Raw genomic sequence first — 19,879 nt, forward strand, 5'->3', positions numbered from 1 at the left:
GACGATGGTGGAAGCCTACGCAGGTGACGGTGGCGGCCCTTGCCTCTCCTCGCGAACGGCCGCTCGGCTGGCCAGTGGTGGCGACGATGGGGCCTCTCCTTGGGCGCATGGAGATGCACAGGGGTTGCCAGGCGGAGGGTTAACACGCCTTGAGGACGACTCGACCGGAGCACCAGCGTGCATGGCAACGACGGAGGTTTGCTGTTTGCCAACCCGTGTGGCGGCGTAGCTGGTGTTGGGTGGAGCAGAAGCTGGATCTGGGGCCCCGAGCCCGGATTTGGCCACATAGCACCGCCATCACGGGCAGCGATGATGGTGGGTCGCTCTCTATCTATGGTGCCTTCACATCTCCATGGAGCTCCTCACCTTCTTGATAGGTTTACCTGGTCATGGGGAGTCCCATATGGCAAGACGGTGAAGATGGCGACAGGAAAGGAAGGTCGAGGCTGCCAACATGTAGCGGTTGGTGGCGGTCACACCTCCTCCCTTTCTTGGTGAGCTGATGGAGGTGATGGCATGGGAAGAAGGCTAATAATTGGTCGCCATAGTGCAACAGTGGTTGGTCGCAAGATTGGTCATGGTTATGGTTGTGGTCGTGTCGGCAGCATGACAACCGTATGGAGGACAGCCGGCGAAGCGGCGTTGGTGCTATTGCAGTCACGTGTCAGCAAGATTGGTGATTGGTGAGGTAGCAACAAGAAAGGTGCAAGTTTAACTAATTTGTTCCGACATAGGATAATAAGCTCATGAGGTTGGTCTTACTTCACCCTAAACGAAAGAAGACTTCCATATCCAAGTTTAGCTCAGACGTAGCTGCCTTCTTTTTGGGCGTGAAGCAGTGTCAAACCAAAATACCCAATAAGCATAAGCATTAGCTCTCCCTGAAAAGGAGGTGATCCAGCCGCACCTTCCAGTACGGCTACCTTGGTTCCGCCAGGCGAAAGCCAGCCCAATCTTAAGCTGACAGCGGCAACGCCTTTAGGCGCCGGAACCCTCTTGAAGGTGTTGTCGAGGTGCCTCTCTTCCCCTCTTTAATAAGATCTTTTAGGCGAAAACCATATCTTTTGGGATGGGCGATGGTGGTGTTTTTAATGTCTTAACCTTTTTAGAGGCATCCTTTTGGAGGTTCTTGGTCGTGGCTGTGTTTTCTTAGGGTGTGGTGGTGGTGTGGGACATGACGTAGTGTATTTCTTTTTTTTTCCCTGAGTATAGCATTTCAGAATTATAATATTGTAATACTTCACTTTTTTCAAAGTTTTAATACAAAAATGCACAATTTTTTGCGTATTCCAGAAAACATGATGCATGAAAAGTTCAATTCGAATTGGTGAGGTTGCTGGCTGCAGACATCGGACAACCACAACAAGAATAGTAGTAGGAATGAGTATAGTACACTAGAGTAGCTAGAACACAGCTGTTCATTCAGGTGAACACATGCATGCCATAAAAATGCATCTAATATACTTAATTTTTGAATGGGAATTAACTATTTCAAAAATGGCCAATATAAACTGAAAACTGTATGATTCTTTGGTTGCTGATTTGCAACTGAAGAGTGCATTAATGTCTACTGCTTATGCACAACTTCTTTCTATCTGGTAAAGTGAAAAATGAAAACTCAGTGGCTTAAGTAAAACCAGAGCTCCAAACTAAAGCCAAAACACACAAAAAAAAAGGCCAATAATATTACAGAATAAAGTAATGGCGCATAGATTTCTTTATGGTCTTCATTTTTTTATCCAGTGTAGGTGCATGGAGGGAAGCCACAAAGAAGCAGATTGTTGCTATAGACTGATGGATCCACAATTGACTGAAGTTGACTTACAGTGGTTACCTCACCCTATTTCAGATACTTAACATACCAAAGCATAACGAATTTGAAATGCTCGGAGGAATAACACCACAAGGGTTTCAAACTGCCTATCTTTTCTGGAATACTGCCGGATAGAGTATTTCCAGAATAAAGCCATAAGATTTTGGATAAGATAAAGTAGCATTTTAAATTCCTCTTAGTCTTAATATACAAAGGAAACATGCCAATTACAGAACAACAGAAAGCTAAATATACTTCTTCATCATAAGGTAACATTACGGAAACACAGCTGCACAGATGCTAAGCCGTATTTCCTCTAGAAAGAAATTGATTAATATAGGACACCTTCTGCGTAACCTTACACTGTATGGCATCAACAAAGCAGATAATGACATACCTTAAGGTCTCGATGGAAAAGAACATTCCAAACCACAGACAAAGCCCGGAAACCACTCCAGACATCACAAAGTAGGATAGATATTGGTCCTCGCATGTTCTACAATATCTCTCTTCAGATGCAAGTGAAGAATTTGTGCACGAAATGTTCAACGGAAAACCACATAGCCTAGGATTTTTGTTGTATATCGATGGGTCAGTAAGGGTTTGAAGTTGATTCCCAAAGGGTATCTTGCCCGATAGATTATTATTCGAGAGATTCAAAATGCTAAGGGTAGATATACCGGCAAGGCTTGGAGGAATAGCTCCTGAAAGTTCATTTGACGAGAGGTCAAGGGACTCGAGATTTTTCAAACTACCAATGTTTCCAGGTATGCTGCATGACAGATGGTTTCTTGACAAGTTCAAAAATTGAAGGCCTTGGAGGTTCGTTAACTCATCAGGGATGCATTGTGATAATGAGTTACTTGACAAATCGATACCCGTAAGTAGTTGAAAAAAATTTAATCCAGAAATTTTTATTTCAAAAATTTGCTCCTGCCCCTTCCAGATTGTATCAATTCTTTCATCGGAACTAAGCCATTGTAATAATTCCTGAGGAGATATTAAGTTTTTTATTCTTCATGGAAGTGAGGTTACTAAAAGATCTGGGAATCGATCCTGTCAGACCATTGTTGCTCATGTCTAGTAGTTGAAGTTGAGAAAGCTGCGACAACTCCGAAGGAATTTCACCAGTGAAGTTGTTTGATTTAAGGATAAGAATCCTCATCGAAGGAAATCCTTTCCCAATCCAAGGAGGAATATTACCGAAGAACTTGTTATTCCCAAAATCTAAGGAGACCAGTGTCTTACATCCCTCTAAAGTTGATGGAAAAACTCCAGTGAAACCGTTGCCAGCAAGATATACCGAATGAAGAGAACAATTGTAGCTTGTCCCGAGTGCAGAGATTTCACCTGAGAAGTCGTTGTGGGAGAGGTCCATGAACTGCAGATTCTGCAGGTTCCACCAGCAGTCGGGCAGCTTACCAGTGAGCTTGTTGTTTGAAAGGTCTAGATTCTCGAGGGAGAGCAGCCTGCAGAATGCTGAGCCAGAGCTGCAATTGGAGGAATTCCCTGATGAACCAACTCCCTGCAGCTTGAAATTGTTTCCCAAATTTCCCATAATTGGCCCCGAAATGGAGTTATGGCTAAGATTGAGGAATTGCAAATTGCTGAGATGACCCAACTCATATGGAATGCCTCCTGTCAGATTATTCGCTGACAGATCAAGATACTTCAAGCTTGTCAAGCTCCCCAATGCCGGAGGAATGCTGCCGGATAATCTATTGTCGTACATGGACAGCATATTCAGTTTCCTTGCCTTACCAAGCTCTGGTGGGATATTTCCAGTGAACATGTTGCTGTCCACACCGAAGAATTCGAGCTCGGGATATCACCCGTGAGATTGTTGGATGAGATTCTGAACACCCTCATTGCCTGCAGCCGGGCGAATGCCAGCGGCAAGTTACCGGAGAGCTTGTTATAGGCAAGGTTCAGGACAGAGAGATTCATAAGATCGGCCAACTGCAATGGCAGAGTTGAAACAAGCTCGGCGGCCATTACTTGGAGCTCCTCCAGCATCTGGAGCTGGCCAAGAACCGGCGGGATCGGACCGCCGAGCGGGTTGTTGCCAAGTACAAGAACTCTCAACTGCCCCATCGACCCGAGGAACTTGGGGATGCCACCGGTGGGATTGTTGTACTCAATTCGCAGATGCTAGAGCTTCGTCAACCTCCTGAGCGAGTCCGGAATTCGGCCGGAGAACGCATTGATGGACAAGTTGAGGTGCGTCAGATTCGGGAGCTTCTCTGGCAGCAAGTCTGGTATTGACCCAGAGAAATTGTTCAGCGACAGGTCGAGGTAGGTGATGCTGCTGCTCCTGAGGAAGAACTCCGGGAAGCTGCCGTTGAGGGAGTTGGCAAAGAGCGACAGGAACTTGACGGTGGGCATCGTCGAGAACTTGCGATAATCCGGGTTGGTCAGCCAATTATTCCCTAGGTCGAAGTGGGTAATCTTGGGGAGCCAGCTGAGCTGGTGCGGGATGTTGCCGACGAAGTTGTTGTTGTAGAGGCGGAGCTCGACGAGGCCGGAGAGGTCGCCGATCTGCGACGGGATGGAGCCGACGAACCCGTTGTTGCCGAGGTCAAGCGACGCGAGGGATACCAACCGCGAGATGCTGGCCGGGATGGCGCCGGTGAAGTTATTCCCGTTGAGGTCGAGTTCGGTGAGCGCCGGGAGCGCCGCGAAGTCGAGCTCATCGAGGCCGCCGCGGAGGCCCAAGCTCGGGAGCCGCAGCCTCGCGACGAGGCCGGCGGCGTCGCAGGCCACGCCACGCCAGCCGCAGACCGGCGCGGCGCGCGTCCAGGCGGACAGCGCGGCCACGTCGGTCAGGCTGGCCTTCCATGCCAGCAGCGCGTCGGTCTGCGACGACGCTGCGGCATTGGTTGATGCTGGCATGACGGCGGCCGCCACGAAGAGGAGGAGGAGGAGGAAACGGTGGACGACGCCGGCCATGCGGGCAGTCGGTTCTTTCATGGCAGAGGCGTACGTAGCGAGCAGACACACGGAGGAAGACACGATCGATATATCGAGCTGATCGTCTCCGGCTGTGCAGGTCGGTGAATTTTTTTTTTTTGCATGGATTCCATCTTCCGAGGACAGATCTAATAGAATGGCTGACTCATGTTCCGTCCGGTATACCTACTACGAGTTCACGGGGAGTACGTACGTGATGATGTTTGTTTAATTAACAGCCAACTTGGTCATTTATGTCTTATTGATCGATTTATTTGGTTTATCACTACTCATTCTTTGTTTTAAGAAGACTTTGCTTAATCTAACTAGTCACCATCATGTGGGTGCAAGGACTATTATTGTTGTTGTTATACTTATAAACTAGCATGGTGGCCTACACAGATTGCGCGGTTAGCATCATTATATTTTCTCTCATATAATAGCATATATGTTTTCTCATTATATTATTCAAATATATTAAAATGACAACATAATTTTAAATTTTGCAATAACTTTACAAAACTACTAATGTGTAGTAATATTCATATTGTATTTTATATACGTGTTAGTTATTAATTATTTTTAATATCAAATTTTAGTTATTTGTAAATTATATATATTTCTATATGGACTCTAGACTCGTATTTTAATATTTTTTAATTCCGAATTTTTTATAAATTATATTTCTATATAGACTCTACGCTCTTCTTCCAATATTATTTATTTTTATTTATGAATTTTTATTATTTCTAATTGTATTTCTATGTGGACTCTAAACTCATCTTTCAATATTCTTTAATTTTTAATTTCGAATTTGAGTTACTTTTAAATTGTATTCCTATATTGACTTTAAACTCTTCTTCCCATGTTTTTATTAATTTTGAATTTTAGTTATTTGTAAATTGTATTTTTATACGGACTCTAAACTCTACTTTTAATTTTATTATGTTTATTCCAAATTTTAGTTAGTTTTAAATTCCTGTATAGACTCTATTATGTTCTAATATTCCTTATTTTTTTAATTTCGAATTTCAGCTATTTTCTAAATTGTATTTCTATATGGACTCTGCTTTTTTTTTTCTCCGATTAATGTGAGAATTTCTAAGCCATGAGAGTGAACGTGGAAGCTTCTTTTTCTATTTCTTTAATAATATAATAGATAGATATATTGCGTGTGTAGAATATGCTGCGAGTTGTACTCGGATTAGCGAGCTCATAACTGCAAGCGTGGTATGATAGCAGGAAAAGCTCCAATTATATCAATTTTTTTCTTCAGCTGAATCATGCGTGTCCAGCAGAACGGGAGACATGCCTGAGCTGTCACACATGTACTTAGAGCAGGTACAGTAAGACGGTAGATGCTGGCGATAGGATGACCATGTCAGCGTTGATGCTTAGCTGGAGGTGAAAAAGGTGGTGAGAGAGATTAAACAGGCGACTAATTAGTCGCTAGCTGCTCACTCTATCCAAGGCAAAGCATTTAAGTGCTGTTGGCTGCACGCTATGGCAACGCAAGAAGCTGGGTGGGGTCACCTCATTCTACCGAATGCATTTGTTCATGGTTGATGGGAACTGTGTAGCAATAGAAGATAGTAGATCTCTATTGTATGCACTAGCTATTAGCACTAACTATAATTTGCTGATGTGGTTATTTTTATAGCTTTTAGCTGGCTATACTATTGACCTTGCTCTAACAATTAGTCAATCATCAGTCTAACTATGGGCTATAATGAAGTAGTCCATCCGTTCCAAAATATAACAACTTTTAGCTCTCAGGATTTATCCTAAAATATAACAACTTCTCTACCAATATTCTCTTCTCAACCAATCACAACTCTCCATCGTTCATTTTTCCCACCTACCTTTACTACTAATCCAATTACAACCCTCCACCATTCACTTCTACCTAGTAACCGTGTCTAACTTTAAAACTTATTATATTATAGGATGGAGGGAGTAGTAATTAACTACTGTTGCAAAAGCTAGCAGAAGGTGACAGGATGGTTCAACATCGATCTGTCTCTCAGATAATTCATCCGTCATTCTGAATAACTTAGCAGTTTAGCATAGATTAAAGTTTAAGAAAAAATTATACTATCCTTAAATGATACTCCTTCTCTCCCACTCACTAAGACACGGTCAAACCTGATGCACTCTTCAAAACTAATCTTTGACTTTAAATTTCTCATATATTATAATGTTTGTAACAACAAAATCATAATCATATAAAAGTAAATATAGATGACAATCCAATAATATAATTTTCATCAAATAAAATTTAATTTATAATAAAGTATTTGCAGATCAAATATTTAAAGAGTTAAAATTTAAAATATGTGTGCGCCTTAGTGAGTGGGACGGAGGAAGTACATGGTTAGGAGTGTAGTGGTAGTTGGGGGTAGAATAGAGAGAAATTTAAATGAAATGTGATGGGATAAATCATACTTAAGAGTGACATGTACTTTGATATGGAGGTAATAATTAATCTCTTTGCATGCATGTGACTACTAGATGGGTTTGTCAAAATTAATGCAACAAATGGCCAAACTAAAGTCATCTGTGCCACTTGCTGAGTGCCGGTTGGGATATCCGGTACCTATGATCGGTTCCCAAGCGGCACATAAGTGCTTTTATGTAATAGTGAATACCAAGGAGATGGACTGTGTTTGTATATCAGTAGTCATGTGGTAATTAATTGCTCATTTGGTGGATAATTGAATATTACTAATTTATCATCGCTTAGAGCAAGTAAGCTACCTAGAAACAAATGTGAAGGAGAGAGGAGAAGATGAATTAACGAGCTATACAGGCACAAGTCCGAGTGGAGGCATGGCGGCGGCGGCAAAGGCGACGGCGTCGACTGCTTCACCGCCTACTTCGTGGAGGCACGGAAGCGGTGGCGGCAACGGCGACGGTGTCGACTGCTTCACCGTCTACTTCGTGGAGGCACAGAAGCTTCAGCTGCTCCGCCGCAACGAGTCCTTCGAGCTCACCCTCGAGCCGTTCACCTACGAGCTCTTGTTGGAGCGGCGGATCAGCTTCGTGCCCATCGGCCTCGCCAACATGCTGAACGTCGGCGGCGCCGTGCAGGGCTTTCAGACAGTGAAGAAGGACGACGGCGGCGGCGGTGATGTGGTGGCGGAGGTGGCGGTGAAGGGTGCCAAGGAGGCATACTCGTCGGCGAGGCTGTGGGCGGGTGCGCGTGGGGAGGCGGCCGAGGAGCGGCATGGATGGAGCCGGGCGGAGGATGGTGAGCTTGATGTCCCCGCTACGGAATCCGGCCTCGGCAAAGACGCGGCTGACGACCTTGACGGCGGCGGGAGTCTGGGCGGTGGTGGCCTAGTGGTAGAAGTGGAAGGTGGCCTGGGAGCGCTTGATGGCGGCCATGAGGAAGGAGTAGAGGGGACATTCCCGTCAATTCGAAATTTCTCTCCCCTCTTTTAGCCCGAAAATTATAAAATAATCCCTTCGGTGTCCTATAACTAATTACACAACTTTTGTAGTGTCCATCGGCAGTGTCACATTTTTTGGTGTCTCTCAGCCAATTACACGATTTTTGATTGTCCTGTATCAAATTTTGCCTAAAAGAAACGGGGAAAGGAAAAAGGAAAAAAATAGGAGGGTAAAATGGTAATTTCAAAGTTGATTTAATTAAGTAATTAGGAATATCTTTCATGAACTTTATTCTAGATGCTTTGGTTCTACCATATTTATTTTATAAGTTTACACTTCTCCCTTATATCTATTTAATTTTATTAATCAAATCAAAACTTAATTCCTTTAATTATTTTATATAGTTTGATTTGGTTTTGAGGACTCCATGAATTAATTTGGTTGGCACCAATAATAACTACAATAAATGAGAGGTGTACCATCGGTATGATGCAATTTAATAAAAGTTTTCGACAGTCGTCAACTATGGTCCACAGTTTATTAGTTGAATTTTTAGAGTGTTACACTGGCTTAGGGACGAGAGGTGATGGAGGACGTCAAGGTTACCAAATGTAGACTCCGACGAGGAGGCGGAGAGCAGCGACAAAGAAGGCACCCGTCTTAGGTATAGCCCCATTCATAGGCACTATGGTCGTGGCCCATAAGAAGTAGGTCGAACCAGCGATGCCCACTCCCACCTCTCCCTCACTCGGCCACCCCCTTCTCCTCCTTGAAGACCCGTGTGAGGAGGGATTCTGTGACTATGCGGATGTGCCATGGATGAGGCACTTGAGCCACTGCACACTAGAAACCGAAACTGCCTGGTGTCCCAAGGACTAGTAGTGGGAGGGAGTGGTGGGTGGATGAACAGGCGGAAGGACACGACAAAAGGCCACATCTAGTGCGAATATTCGGCGAGTGGTAGGTTTTTGGCGAGTGTGGCTGCACGGCACGGGAGAGAGAGAGAGAGGGGATGAGAGGTAGTCACTTACATTTGGGCCCGTATCTATTTTAAAATTTTTACGATGACCGGTCCGCCCTGTAGAAGCCATCGTCAGCTAGAACCACCATTAAAACAGTTGAGGGAGTTGTTTTGCACGATTTTAATACTTGGTAGAGGTGATATAACCGATTTTATGGCTGAGAGAATCAAATTGGGTCAATAGAGTAGACAGCTAAAATAGACTTTTTCACTCCCCTTTCTTTATCTTTCTTTTCCTTTCTGCCCAATCTGGGCCAGAGCCGAGCCGACCCAAATTCCCTACTGCCCTGCAGACGAAGCACGAGGACGAGGAGAGCAGGGTCCTATTTGGTACGGCTCCAAACTCTAACTCTCAACTCTAAACTCCAATTTTAATGAATATTGGTTTCTATAGAAGCTGAGATGGATATAGAGAGTATTTTGACTAGATTACTCAGCTCCATCGCCATTCGGCTCGGCACGACGTACGCGGCGATCCCCGTGTTGGGATCGTCTCCGGCTACCCTAGTCTTCGGATGGGTCAACATCATGTGTTAGTAAGGATTCCGACTTCCGAGGGTTTTTTTGGTAAAAAAATATGTTTATTATGAGAACCCACCTCACTAATCAGCAAACCAGGGAGAAAGGCAGCACAACACACAACGTATGGACTAAACCCGACTACATTATTTCTGGATGTAGGGCTTAGCTTAGTACTACTACCATGGTTTATACGAGTATGGAGTAAATTAAAGAGCGGTGTATAGGGGTATTTTTATAGAGGTTCGGACTCCTCACATCGGCAATACTCTATACGGTAGTAGATATATCACACAAGTAATCTAACCTTTTAAACTATTCGGAAAATACTCCCATTCGGGCTACTGTTTGGAGTCTGCTTCGTTGGAGAAAAAAATTTCAGCACCACAACCACTGCATATCTACATGATACAAAGATCTACATGATACATTCACATGAGGACCGTTCTTTTACTTCACTCTAAAAAAGAGCTTAGCAAAATGAGTATACAACAAAATTAAAAAAAAAAAGACCCTTGCCGAACATGCGCGCACACGATGTTCATGTGCTTTAGCACCCTTGTCCTTTCCACTTTCCACCAAAGCCATGCCATGTCTTAATTTTTTTATGTCCCAACTGCATGTGCTTTGGTTTGTATAGAAAAAGATTTGGTTTGTTACTTTATATTTATTTTTTTTTCTTTAGTGTGTAATTTTGACCAACAAGTTTGACTTGTGACTAAAAACTTTCTACTACAGCGATCAACTAAATAACTTATTTGAAAAAGAAAACTTTCAACCAGATCATATATACTCTTGTTTAGAGTCCTAAAAAACTTTCATATGAAAATTTTTGGGGCAATATAACGGTGCGAACTGTGCCTCAAAACAGTTAAAGGTATGCACTATAATTTTGAACAGATGAAATAATATATTACATGTTTGAAACAAATCAGGAGTTGATGCGGAGAGAAATGAGAAAATTCCTTACGTACCCATAAGTTTTTTCTCCATTCCTTCTTGCCTCTGAATATTACATCATCCTCTTTATATTACTGTGAGGTTTTATTTTTATCCCCGATAATTGTACCCATTTCGTTAGTTGACTGTAAGTTTACCATTATACTCCCTCCGTTTCGAAATGTTTGACACCGTTGACTTTTTAGCACATGTTTGACCGTTCGTCTTATTTAAAAACTTTTATGAAATATGTAAAATTATATGCCTACATCAAATGATAGGAAAAGAATTAATAATTACTTAAATTTTTTAATAAGACGAACGGTCAAACATGTGCTAAAAAGTCAACGGCGTCAAACATTTCGAAACGGAGGGAGTATTTGTTTTTTTTCTTTCAAAAATGGCTACGACCCTGTTTAGATCCCACCCTAAAATTTTTCATCCTGTCACATCAAACATTTGAAAACATGCATGAAGTATTAAATATAGGCTAAAAAATAACTAATTACATATATTGTGACTAATTTACGAGATGAATCTTTTAAGCCTAATTGCTCCATGATTTGCCAATGTTGTGCTACAGTAAATATTTGCTAATGATGGATTAATTAGGATTAATAAATTTGTCTCGTGGTTTACAGACGGATTCTGTAATTAGTTTTTTTATTAGTGCTCGAACACCCTATACGACACCATATATAATACCTGATGTGACACGCCAAAACTAATCACATCACACCACCACACCCCATGTCACACTAGACCAGAGGTATGAGGACAATGCTCCCAAGACGGGTTCGCCCCTTAATTCTTTTGCAGAATATAAGTCTATTTTGGCTCCATCATCGTAAAACCGGGTATAAAATCTTTCCTAACTTCGAAATAACCTCCTTTTGAGGTTTTAGAAGTGGTTTATGCTGAAATGACAGTTTAACCATGGTTAACTAACTAAATCAGCAAGCGAGAACCATATGTAAATGACTTCCTGCTCATCTCATCCTCTTCTTCACCTCTCCCTTCTTTCTCTCCTTCCCTCTTCCCTCTCACCCTTCCAGCGGCGGGAGCCACCTTACTTAATCTATTCTCAGACCTTCCTCACCGGCGCAGACGGCGTCCTCTCATGTTCCATCCGCTGACCAGCCTAAATTGCCACATCAACATAAACTACTTTTTAAACCACCGAAGGAGTTGATTTACACCGGATTTTGAAGATAGAGAGACATTATTGTTGGAAACTTTTTTTGGCAAGAAGAAAAACATGATTGGGACACCTAAAAGTATTGCGGTGATATGGAGTCGCTAACCACCTCAATCAAGCAAAAACTAGTTCAAAATGGGTTTTGTAGAAAGAAAAGCTAAACCGGCTAGCGGAGCCGATTTTGATCGATACGATGATAACTACCCGTCTCGTGGGCGAACAAAAGGTTTGCGGGACAAACCTACAAAGGGGTAATCGCACTCTTGCAGCGACGGCGGACGATTTATGGCGCAAACCGATAAAGATAGACTAAACTAGGGTAAAGTAGAAAACATAGCTGAAAAGTAAAAGGTAAAAGAAAACGATTCAATTGTAGAGATTGTTGGGGGAGAGAGATTTTCTTAATCGAATCGACCTTGCCCCTTAAATAGGGGTTGGTCTTGCCTACTACAAATCCTCCTCCACGTCAACTTGGGATAGAAACCAATGGAAACTCGAAACATATATTTTTGAGTAAGGAAACTCGAGACCTGATGAAAATAGACTCGGGCTTAGACTCTGCCGGTCTGACCGGCCACATACCGCCGGTTAGACCGGCTTTCAAGCCGCAATTTGACCGGCCCTGTAGAGGAAACCGGCGACTTTCCTAAATCTTGGCAAATTTCCTTAATTTGAACCTACGTGTTAAATTTGAGCGTAAACAGTTAGACCCGATTTTGCGGTTGAGGGAGACGATTCGATCAAAGACCGAGAGAGAGAACGAGGAAGGCCAAAATTGACTTTTATTCGTGTGCCAAATTTTTTTTTTATATACGGATGCACATTTGAAGTATTAAACGTAGACTAATAATAAAACAAATTATAGATTCCACCTATAAACTGCGAGATGAATCTATTAAGCCTAATTAATCCATCATTAGCAAATATTTACTGTAGCATCACATTGTCAAATCATGGTGTAATTATGCTTAAAAAATTCGTCTCGCAATTTACATGTAAACTGTGCAATTGGTTCTTTTTTCATCCACATTTAATGTTTAATACATATGTACAAATATTTAATATGATGGAAAAGTTAGAAGTTTGATGAGAAAATTTTGAATCAAAACACAGCCTTTATCTTCCTCTTTTCTTCCTCGCTTGTGGCCCTGCCAGCTCAGTCTGGACCGTGAGCAGCAGCTTGTGCTGCATGAGACCCCCCTCCAAAGCTTCGCAGCGGCAGCAAGCCAAGCCGAGGAGCGAGGAGCTCTGCCGCATCCACCTCAATCTCTCTCACCGAATAACTGATCAAGCCGCCGCCAACAGCAAAAGAGACGGCCGCCTCCGCCCAAGAGCCGCACAACACTTCGCCTCCTCCACCGCCGTCGCCCGGGCGCAAACGCGGCGAATACCCTAGCTTTCACCGGCTCCACCAAATCCCGAGAATTCGCCCGCACCCGAGTTCCTTGGTCCGAAATTGAGGTGACCATCGTCTTCTACCCGCGATAAATCTCCTTTACCCTCTCTTTTTACTGGCAAGATCACCGTAGCTCGCCGGAGCGACTCCCGCCCACCCGTTCCCCCGCCGCCGGGAAGGGAACGGTTGGAATTTCACAGTTAAGATGCATAAATGCATTGTTAGATAGATTAACTCCAGGGGCAAAGCTTAGGATAGTACTCTATTACTTTAACTGGTGATGCATGTACTGAAATTATTCTGAAGACTGTCAATGGCTCAAGTAGAAGTAGAGCTCCAAACCAAAGCCAAAATCCGAAAACAATGCCAAAACTCAGAGAGTAAAATAAGAACTTATCAAGTTCCTGATGGTCTTCATTTCTCATCCAATGTAGGTCCATGGCAGGCTGTTCTCAAAGAGAAGCCACCTGAAAGCTCAATGCATAATTAAGTCAAGGGACTCCCAAGATATAGTAATTGCCAATTCTTTCTGGAACACATGCGTGATAGATTATTCCCTGACAAGTTTAAAAACCAGAGGCCCTGAAGGTATGTCAGCTATTTTGGGGTTTCAATGTAAAGTGAAATGCTTTGTAAATCAATACCTGTCATTAAACCAGCTGTTCTCTGTTTCTTCAGGTCCCTTCCAATTACATTTTTCTTACTCTTAATACAAAGGAAGCACATACTTCATCATCAGAAGGTTAAGGAAACACAGCTACAGATATTGGGCAGTATTCCCTCTTGAAAGAAGTTGATTAATACAGGACACCTTCTGCATAACCTTACGCTGAATGTCATCAACAAAGCAGAAAACGGCATACCTTAAGTTCCCAATTGAAAATAACATTCCAAACCATAGCCAAGACCCAAAAACCACTCCAGCCATCACAAAGTACGATAGATACTGGTCCTCGCATGTTCTACAATATCTCTCGTCTGATGCAAGTGCATAATTTGTGCATGAGATGTTCAACGGAAGGCCACATAGCCCAGAATTGTTGCTGTAGATTGATGGGTCAGTGAGGGTTTGAAGTTGATTCCCGGTGGATATCTTGCCTGATAGATGATTATTCGAGAGATTCAGACTGCTAAGGGTAGATATACCGGCAAGGCTTGGAGGAATGGCTCCTGAAAGTTCGTTTGATGATAGGTCAAGAGACTCAAGATTTTTCAAACTACCAATGTTCTCAGGTATGCTGCGTGACAGATAGTTTCTTGACAAGTTCAGAAATTGAAGGCCTTGGAGGTTCATTAATTCATCAGGGATGCATTGTGATAATGAGTTACCTGACAAACTGATACCCGTCACTAATTGAATATCTATTGCATAAGTCTTTATTTCAAATATTTGCTCCTTCCCCTTCCAGATTGTATTGATTCTATCATGATTAAAAGACCATTGTAATAATTCCCGACTAGATATAAGCTTTGGATTCTTCATGGAAGTAAGTTTACCAAAAGATCTGGGAATCAACCCTGTCAAACCATTGTTGGTCATGTCTAGCAGTTGAAGTTGAGAAAGCTGTGACAACTCTGATGGAATTTCACCACTGAAGTTGTTTGATTTAAGGCTAAGAATCTTCAATGATGGAAGGCCTTTCCCAATCCAAATAGGAATATCACCAAAAAAATTGTTATTCCCAATATCTAAATTGATCAACTTCTTGCATCCCTCTAACGCTGATGGAAAAACTCCAGTGAAGTCATTGCTGGAAAGATGAATCGATATAAGGGAACAACTGTAGCTTGCCTTTGCTGCAGGGATTTCACCTGAGAATGCATTGTTGGAAAGGTCCAAGAACTGCAGATTTTGCAAGTACCATAGGCAGTCGGGCAGTTTTCCAGTCAGCTGGTTGTTCGACAGGATCAGAATCTGAAGAGAGAGCAGTTTGCAGAAGGCTGCCTGGGGGATCCAACCCGATAAAAAATTGCTGCTCAAATCAAGTAGGGTCTGCAGCTGAACCAGATTACCAAGTTCCCTTGGTATCTTCCCTGACAACCTGTTCTTGCTCAAATCAAGAAATGTCAGAGCACCAAGCTTGCCAAGAGCAACTGGTATCGTGCCATTAAGCATGTTTCCTGACATATCTATTTTCTGTAGCTTAGAATTGTTGCCCAAACTTGTCGGGATAGGCCCGGAAAAGGAATTATGGCTCAGGTTGAGATTGAACAAAAGGTTGAGATGACCCAAATCAAGTGGAATACCTCCTGTCAGATTGTTTCCAGCCAAGCTGAGAATCTGCAATCTTGTCATGCTCCCAAATGCTTCAGGAATGCGGCCGGATATGCGATTGCCGTCCATGCTCAGGAGCGTGAGGTTGGTACACTGTCCCCAGTCGGAGGACAGCTCACCAGTAAGCTTGTTGCCGGAGATGTCCAGGTACTCCAGGCTGGGGTGCACGCCGAAGGCCTCCGAGATGTCGCCGGTGAAGTGGTTCTCCTCTAGCCGAACCCTGAACAGCCCCGTGCAGTTCTTCAGGCACGGTGGCAGCGTGCCGGTGAAGTTGTTGTAGTTCACCGTGAAGTGCTCCAGCGCGAAGCCGTCGCAGAGGTTCCGTGGCAGCTCGCCAGAGAAACTGTTGTTGCTGAAGCTCACGTGCTGCAAGGCTATGCCCTTGCCGAGGTCCGGCGGGATGGTGCCGCTCATGAAGTTGTCGAACACGGCGAGGTATTGGAGGTTCTTGAGGGCCGTGATGGTGGCTGGCAGCTCGCCGTGCAGAATGTTGGTGTTGACGTCGAAGCTTTGCAACGCCGTCATGTTGCCAATCTCCGGCGGGATTACGCCGGTGAGATTGTTGAAGAATAGCGCCAACTTTATGAGCTGCTTGAGGTTGCCGAGCGAGCTGGGGATCGGTCCGGTGAGCGAGTTCACCGACAAATCCAGCTCTACCAGGTTCTCCAACTCGCCAAGCTCTGCCGGGATGGAACCGTTAAGGTTGTTCAGGAATAGGTAAAGGATTTCCAGTTTCCTCGCCTTGCCGAGCTCCGATGGAATCTTGCCGGTGAACGAGTTGTTCTGCACTTCGAAGGATATGAGCTCGGGCCAGCTCGTGAACAACGCCGGTGGGATCTCACCAGTGACATTGGTCGTGGAAAGGCCGAACTCCTGCATTGCCCGCATCCCTGCAAACGTCGGCGGCAACCCACCGGAGAACTGGTTCAAGGACAGGTCCAGATAAGCGAGATTATTAAGATTGCCTAGTTGAGGCGGCAAAGTTGAAACAAGGCTAGCGTTCTTGATGTCGAGCCTCTGAAGCATCTGGAGCTGGCCAAGAACCGACGGGATTGGACCGCCGAGCTGGTTGTCCCCGAGCTCAAGAATCCTCAACTGTGCCATCGACCCGAGGAACTCCGGGACGCCGCCGGTGAGATTGTTGCCGGCCATTCGCAGGTCCTGGAGCTTCGTCAACCTCCCAAGCGACGCCGGAATCGGGCCGGAGAACGCATTGAAGGACAGGTTGAGGAACCTCAGATTCGGGAGCATGTCCGGTATTGGCCCGAACAGAGCATTCTGCGACAGGTCGAGGTAGGTGATGCTGCCGCTCCTGAGGACGAACTCCGGGAAGCTTCCATTGAAGGAGTTGAGGTAGAGCGACATGAACGTGACGGTGGGCATCGGCGAGAACTTGCGGAAGTCATGGTCGGTCAGGTAGTTTGCTCCCAGATCGAAATGGACAATGTTGGGGAGACGGCTTAACTGGTGGGGGATGGCGCCGACGAGGTTGTTGTTGTAGAGGCGAAGCTCGACGAGGCCGGAGAGGTCGCCGAGCTGCGGCGGTATAGAGCCATCCAACCAGTTGCTGCCGAGATCGAGCAAAGAAAGGGAGCGCAGCCGCGAGATGCTGGCCGGGATGGGACCGGTGAAGTTGTTCCTGTTGAGGTCAAGCTCGGTCAGCGCCGGGAGCGCCGCGAAGTCGAGCGTGTCGAGGCCGCCGCTGAGACCGGCGTCCCGGAGCCGGAGCGAAGTGACGCGGCCGGCGGCGTCGCAGGCCACGCCGCGCCAGGTGCAGACCGGCGCGGCCCGCGTCCAGCCGGACAGCGCGGCCGCGTCGCCCAGCAGCAGGCTGGCCTTCCACGCCAGCAGCGCATCGGTCTGTGATGTCGCTGCGGTGACCGATGCTGGCATGGCGGCGGCCGCCACGAAGAGGACGAGGAAGACGACGCCGGCCATGCGAGCCGGACGGAGGAAAACACACGATCGAGCTGATCGGCACGACGTGGCGATCTCGCGTTGGTGTCGTCTCCAAAGATGCTGGTCCTGGTCGGTCAATATTTTGTAAGTAAAGATTCCGACTTCCGAGGACAGATCTGATAATAGAATGGCTGACTCATCTTCCGTCCGGTGTACCTACTAGTTCACGGGGATGACTGATGAGCAAATGATGCTGTTTGTTTAACAGCCAACTTGTGTGAACAAAGTGTCTTTTCATTATTATTTCATGACGAACAATTAGTATTTGAGATAATTGATTTTATTATTTAGAAAAGTGGTTCGATCAACCCGGGTTTTGTGTATCGGTTAGACAAATATTGTGAATAGTGATTGTTGATGAACAAGTTTTCGGCTGAGTGGAGCCGGTCAGACCGGAGTTATGCGAGCGGACGGTCTGATCGGCTAAATTTGTGTCGGTTTCAGTTTCGGATTATTTATTTGATATTCATGATTAATTTATATTTATGACTTCTAAATGTTTATTATATGTATATAATACTATTGTGTACTAATGTTGAGTCAAGTTGGAGAGAACTTGTGCTCGAATATAGTTTCTTGTTGATTCATGTGCAGCTGAGTCTTAATGCTTCAGGAGAGTGTTGCTGGTGATGGATCGGGAATCAACTTGGAAGAAAATGACGTCCGGACGATTATGATATTATGCAGGATGCTTAGGCTAAAGAACAATGTACGTGGTTGATAAAAATTATTTGTGGCATATGATAGGGAGATTGTGTGTGTATGGGATAAGGAGTCGAATTTGGAAGGAGTCCAAATTTAATATAATTGGAGTTTGTAAAGTTTGTGTCCTGCATGTGAAGGTTTCATAGTGGATTAGAATTTCTTGTACAAGTTGGTTATAAATAGAGAGGGGGTTGAGGCCTCCCGATATTGATTTTGACATAGTTGAGTTTAGAGAAAAGTTAATGTTTCGAGTTTAATTAAATTTTGTGGGAGGAGTGATGTTGTTGCACTTTAGAAACACGAATAGACGTAATAAAGTTCAATTTACTTTTGAGAGATCTTCAATTTGTGTTTGCTCAGGTTTGACGATCATACCGGCGATAAGACCAGTGACACCATGGCGATTGGACCGGCGGCGATGACAGGTGTTGGCGGCGCGGTAGGCGATCAGACTAGAGCTTCAACACCAGTTAGGCCGGAGGTCTTCGATTGGTCAGATTGGTGTATATACTCCGGTCAGACCGATCTCCATCAGCTACAAGGATAACTTTTAATTTTGCTAAAAGTTTTGGTTTTTTTGTTACTACAACCGTTATCCCATGTCTGTTTGGGCTCGATTCTTGCTGTGCGATCCTACAACTTGGTCATATCTTAGCGATCGATTCAGCCAATTATTTGGTTTACTACTCATTAAAATATTCTTTGTTTTAAAAAGACTTAGCTTAATCTAACTACTACCTTCATATTTTAATGTATGACGCCGTAGACTTTTCGTCCAACGTTTGACTATTCGTCTTATTCAAAAAATTTATGTAATTATCATTTATTTTATTGTGACTTGATTCATCATCAAATGTTCTTTAAGCATGACATAAATATTTTTATATTTTTACAAAAATTTTAAATAAAACGAATGGTCAAACGTTGATAAAAAAAGTCAACGACGTCATACGTTAAAGTACGGAGAGAGTATTAAACATCCTATGTGTGGCAATGACTAATATTGGTTGTTATACTTATAAATATATGCAGTGAGTTGTACTCGGATTAGCTAGCGCTTAAATGCATGCATGGTACTACTAACTATCAGGAGAAGGTCCAATTATTTCTTTCTTTTTTCTTCAGCTCAGGCATGTGTCTAGCAGAACGGGAGAAATGCCTGAGCTGTCACACATGTAACAATTAGTCAATAATCAGTCTCTCAAGACTCAAATAGTATATAGTTATCTCCTGTACTTAACTACTGCTGCAAAAGCTAGAAGGTGACAAATGGATGGTTCAACACCGATCTGTCTCACCCTCAAAAGAACATCGATCTGTCTCTGAAATAATTAATCTCTTTGCATGCATGTGACTAACTACATTGGTTCGTCAAAACTAATTAATGGTCTAGATAGCCAGATCAGTGAATGCCAAGGAGAGGAACTGTGTTCAGTATCACTAGTCATCATGTGATTAAGTGATCATTCGGTGGATAATTGAACACTAAATTATCACCGTTTAGATATACGCATATACTTCTCCTGATATATAGTATAATGTATTTTTTGTCACTGTTTATTAGATGAGTCTCATATTAGTTGTTGATTGCTTATGGTACTCCCTCCGTTTTTAAATTTTAAATTTTTGACACCATTGACTTTTTAGCAAATATTTAACTATTCGTCTTATTAAAAAAATTGTGAAGTATGTAAAACTATATGTATACATGA

The 19,879-nt window shown here is 43.8% G+C and overlaps 1 protein-coding gene and 1 pseudogene across 1 annotated transcript; both read right to left on the reverse strand.

Annotated features, from left to right (window-relative positions):
• Window positions 1-1,944: 1,944 nt before the first annotated feature.
• Window positions 1,945-4,868, reverse strand: LOC112936636 (LRR receptor-like serine/threonine-protein kinase FLS2; annotated as a pseudogene).
• Window positions 4,869-13,763: 8,895 nt separating this feature from the next.
• LOC4348859 (probable leucine-rich repeat receptor-like protein kinase At1g35710) lies at window positions 13,764-17,937 on the reverse strand. The gene has a single exon (XM_015758965.3). The coding sequence runs from the start codon at window positions 17,439-17,441 to the stop codon at window positions 13,986-13,988; it is 3,456 nt and encodes a 1,151-aa protein (XP_015614451.1). The 5' UTR covers window positions 17,442-17,937; the 3' UTR covers window positions 13,764-13,985.
• Window positions 17,938-19,879: the final 1,942 nt, after the last annotated feature.

Source organism: Oryza sativa, chromosome 10 (genome assembly GCF_034140825.1).
Source record: "Oryza sativa Japonica Group chromosome 10, ASM3414082v1".
In the NCBI taxonomy this organism is placed as follows: Eukaryota; Viridiplantae; Streptophyta; class Magnoliopsida; order Poales; family Poaceae; genus Oryza; species Oryza sativa.

What these genes read in the sequence shown, in the direction of transcription:
- LOC4348859 (XM_015758965.3), bottom strand. Translation starts at nt 17,441, where the DNA reads ATGGCCGGCGTCGTCTTCCTCGTCCTCTTCGTGGCGGCCGCCGCCATG.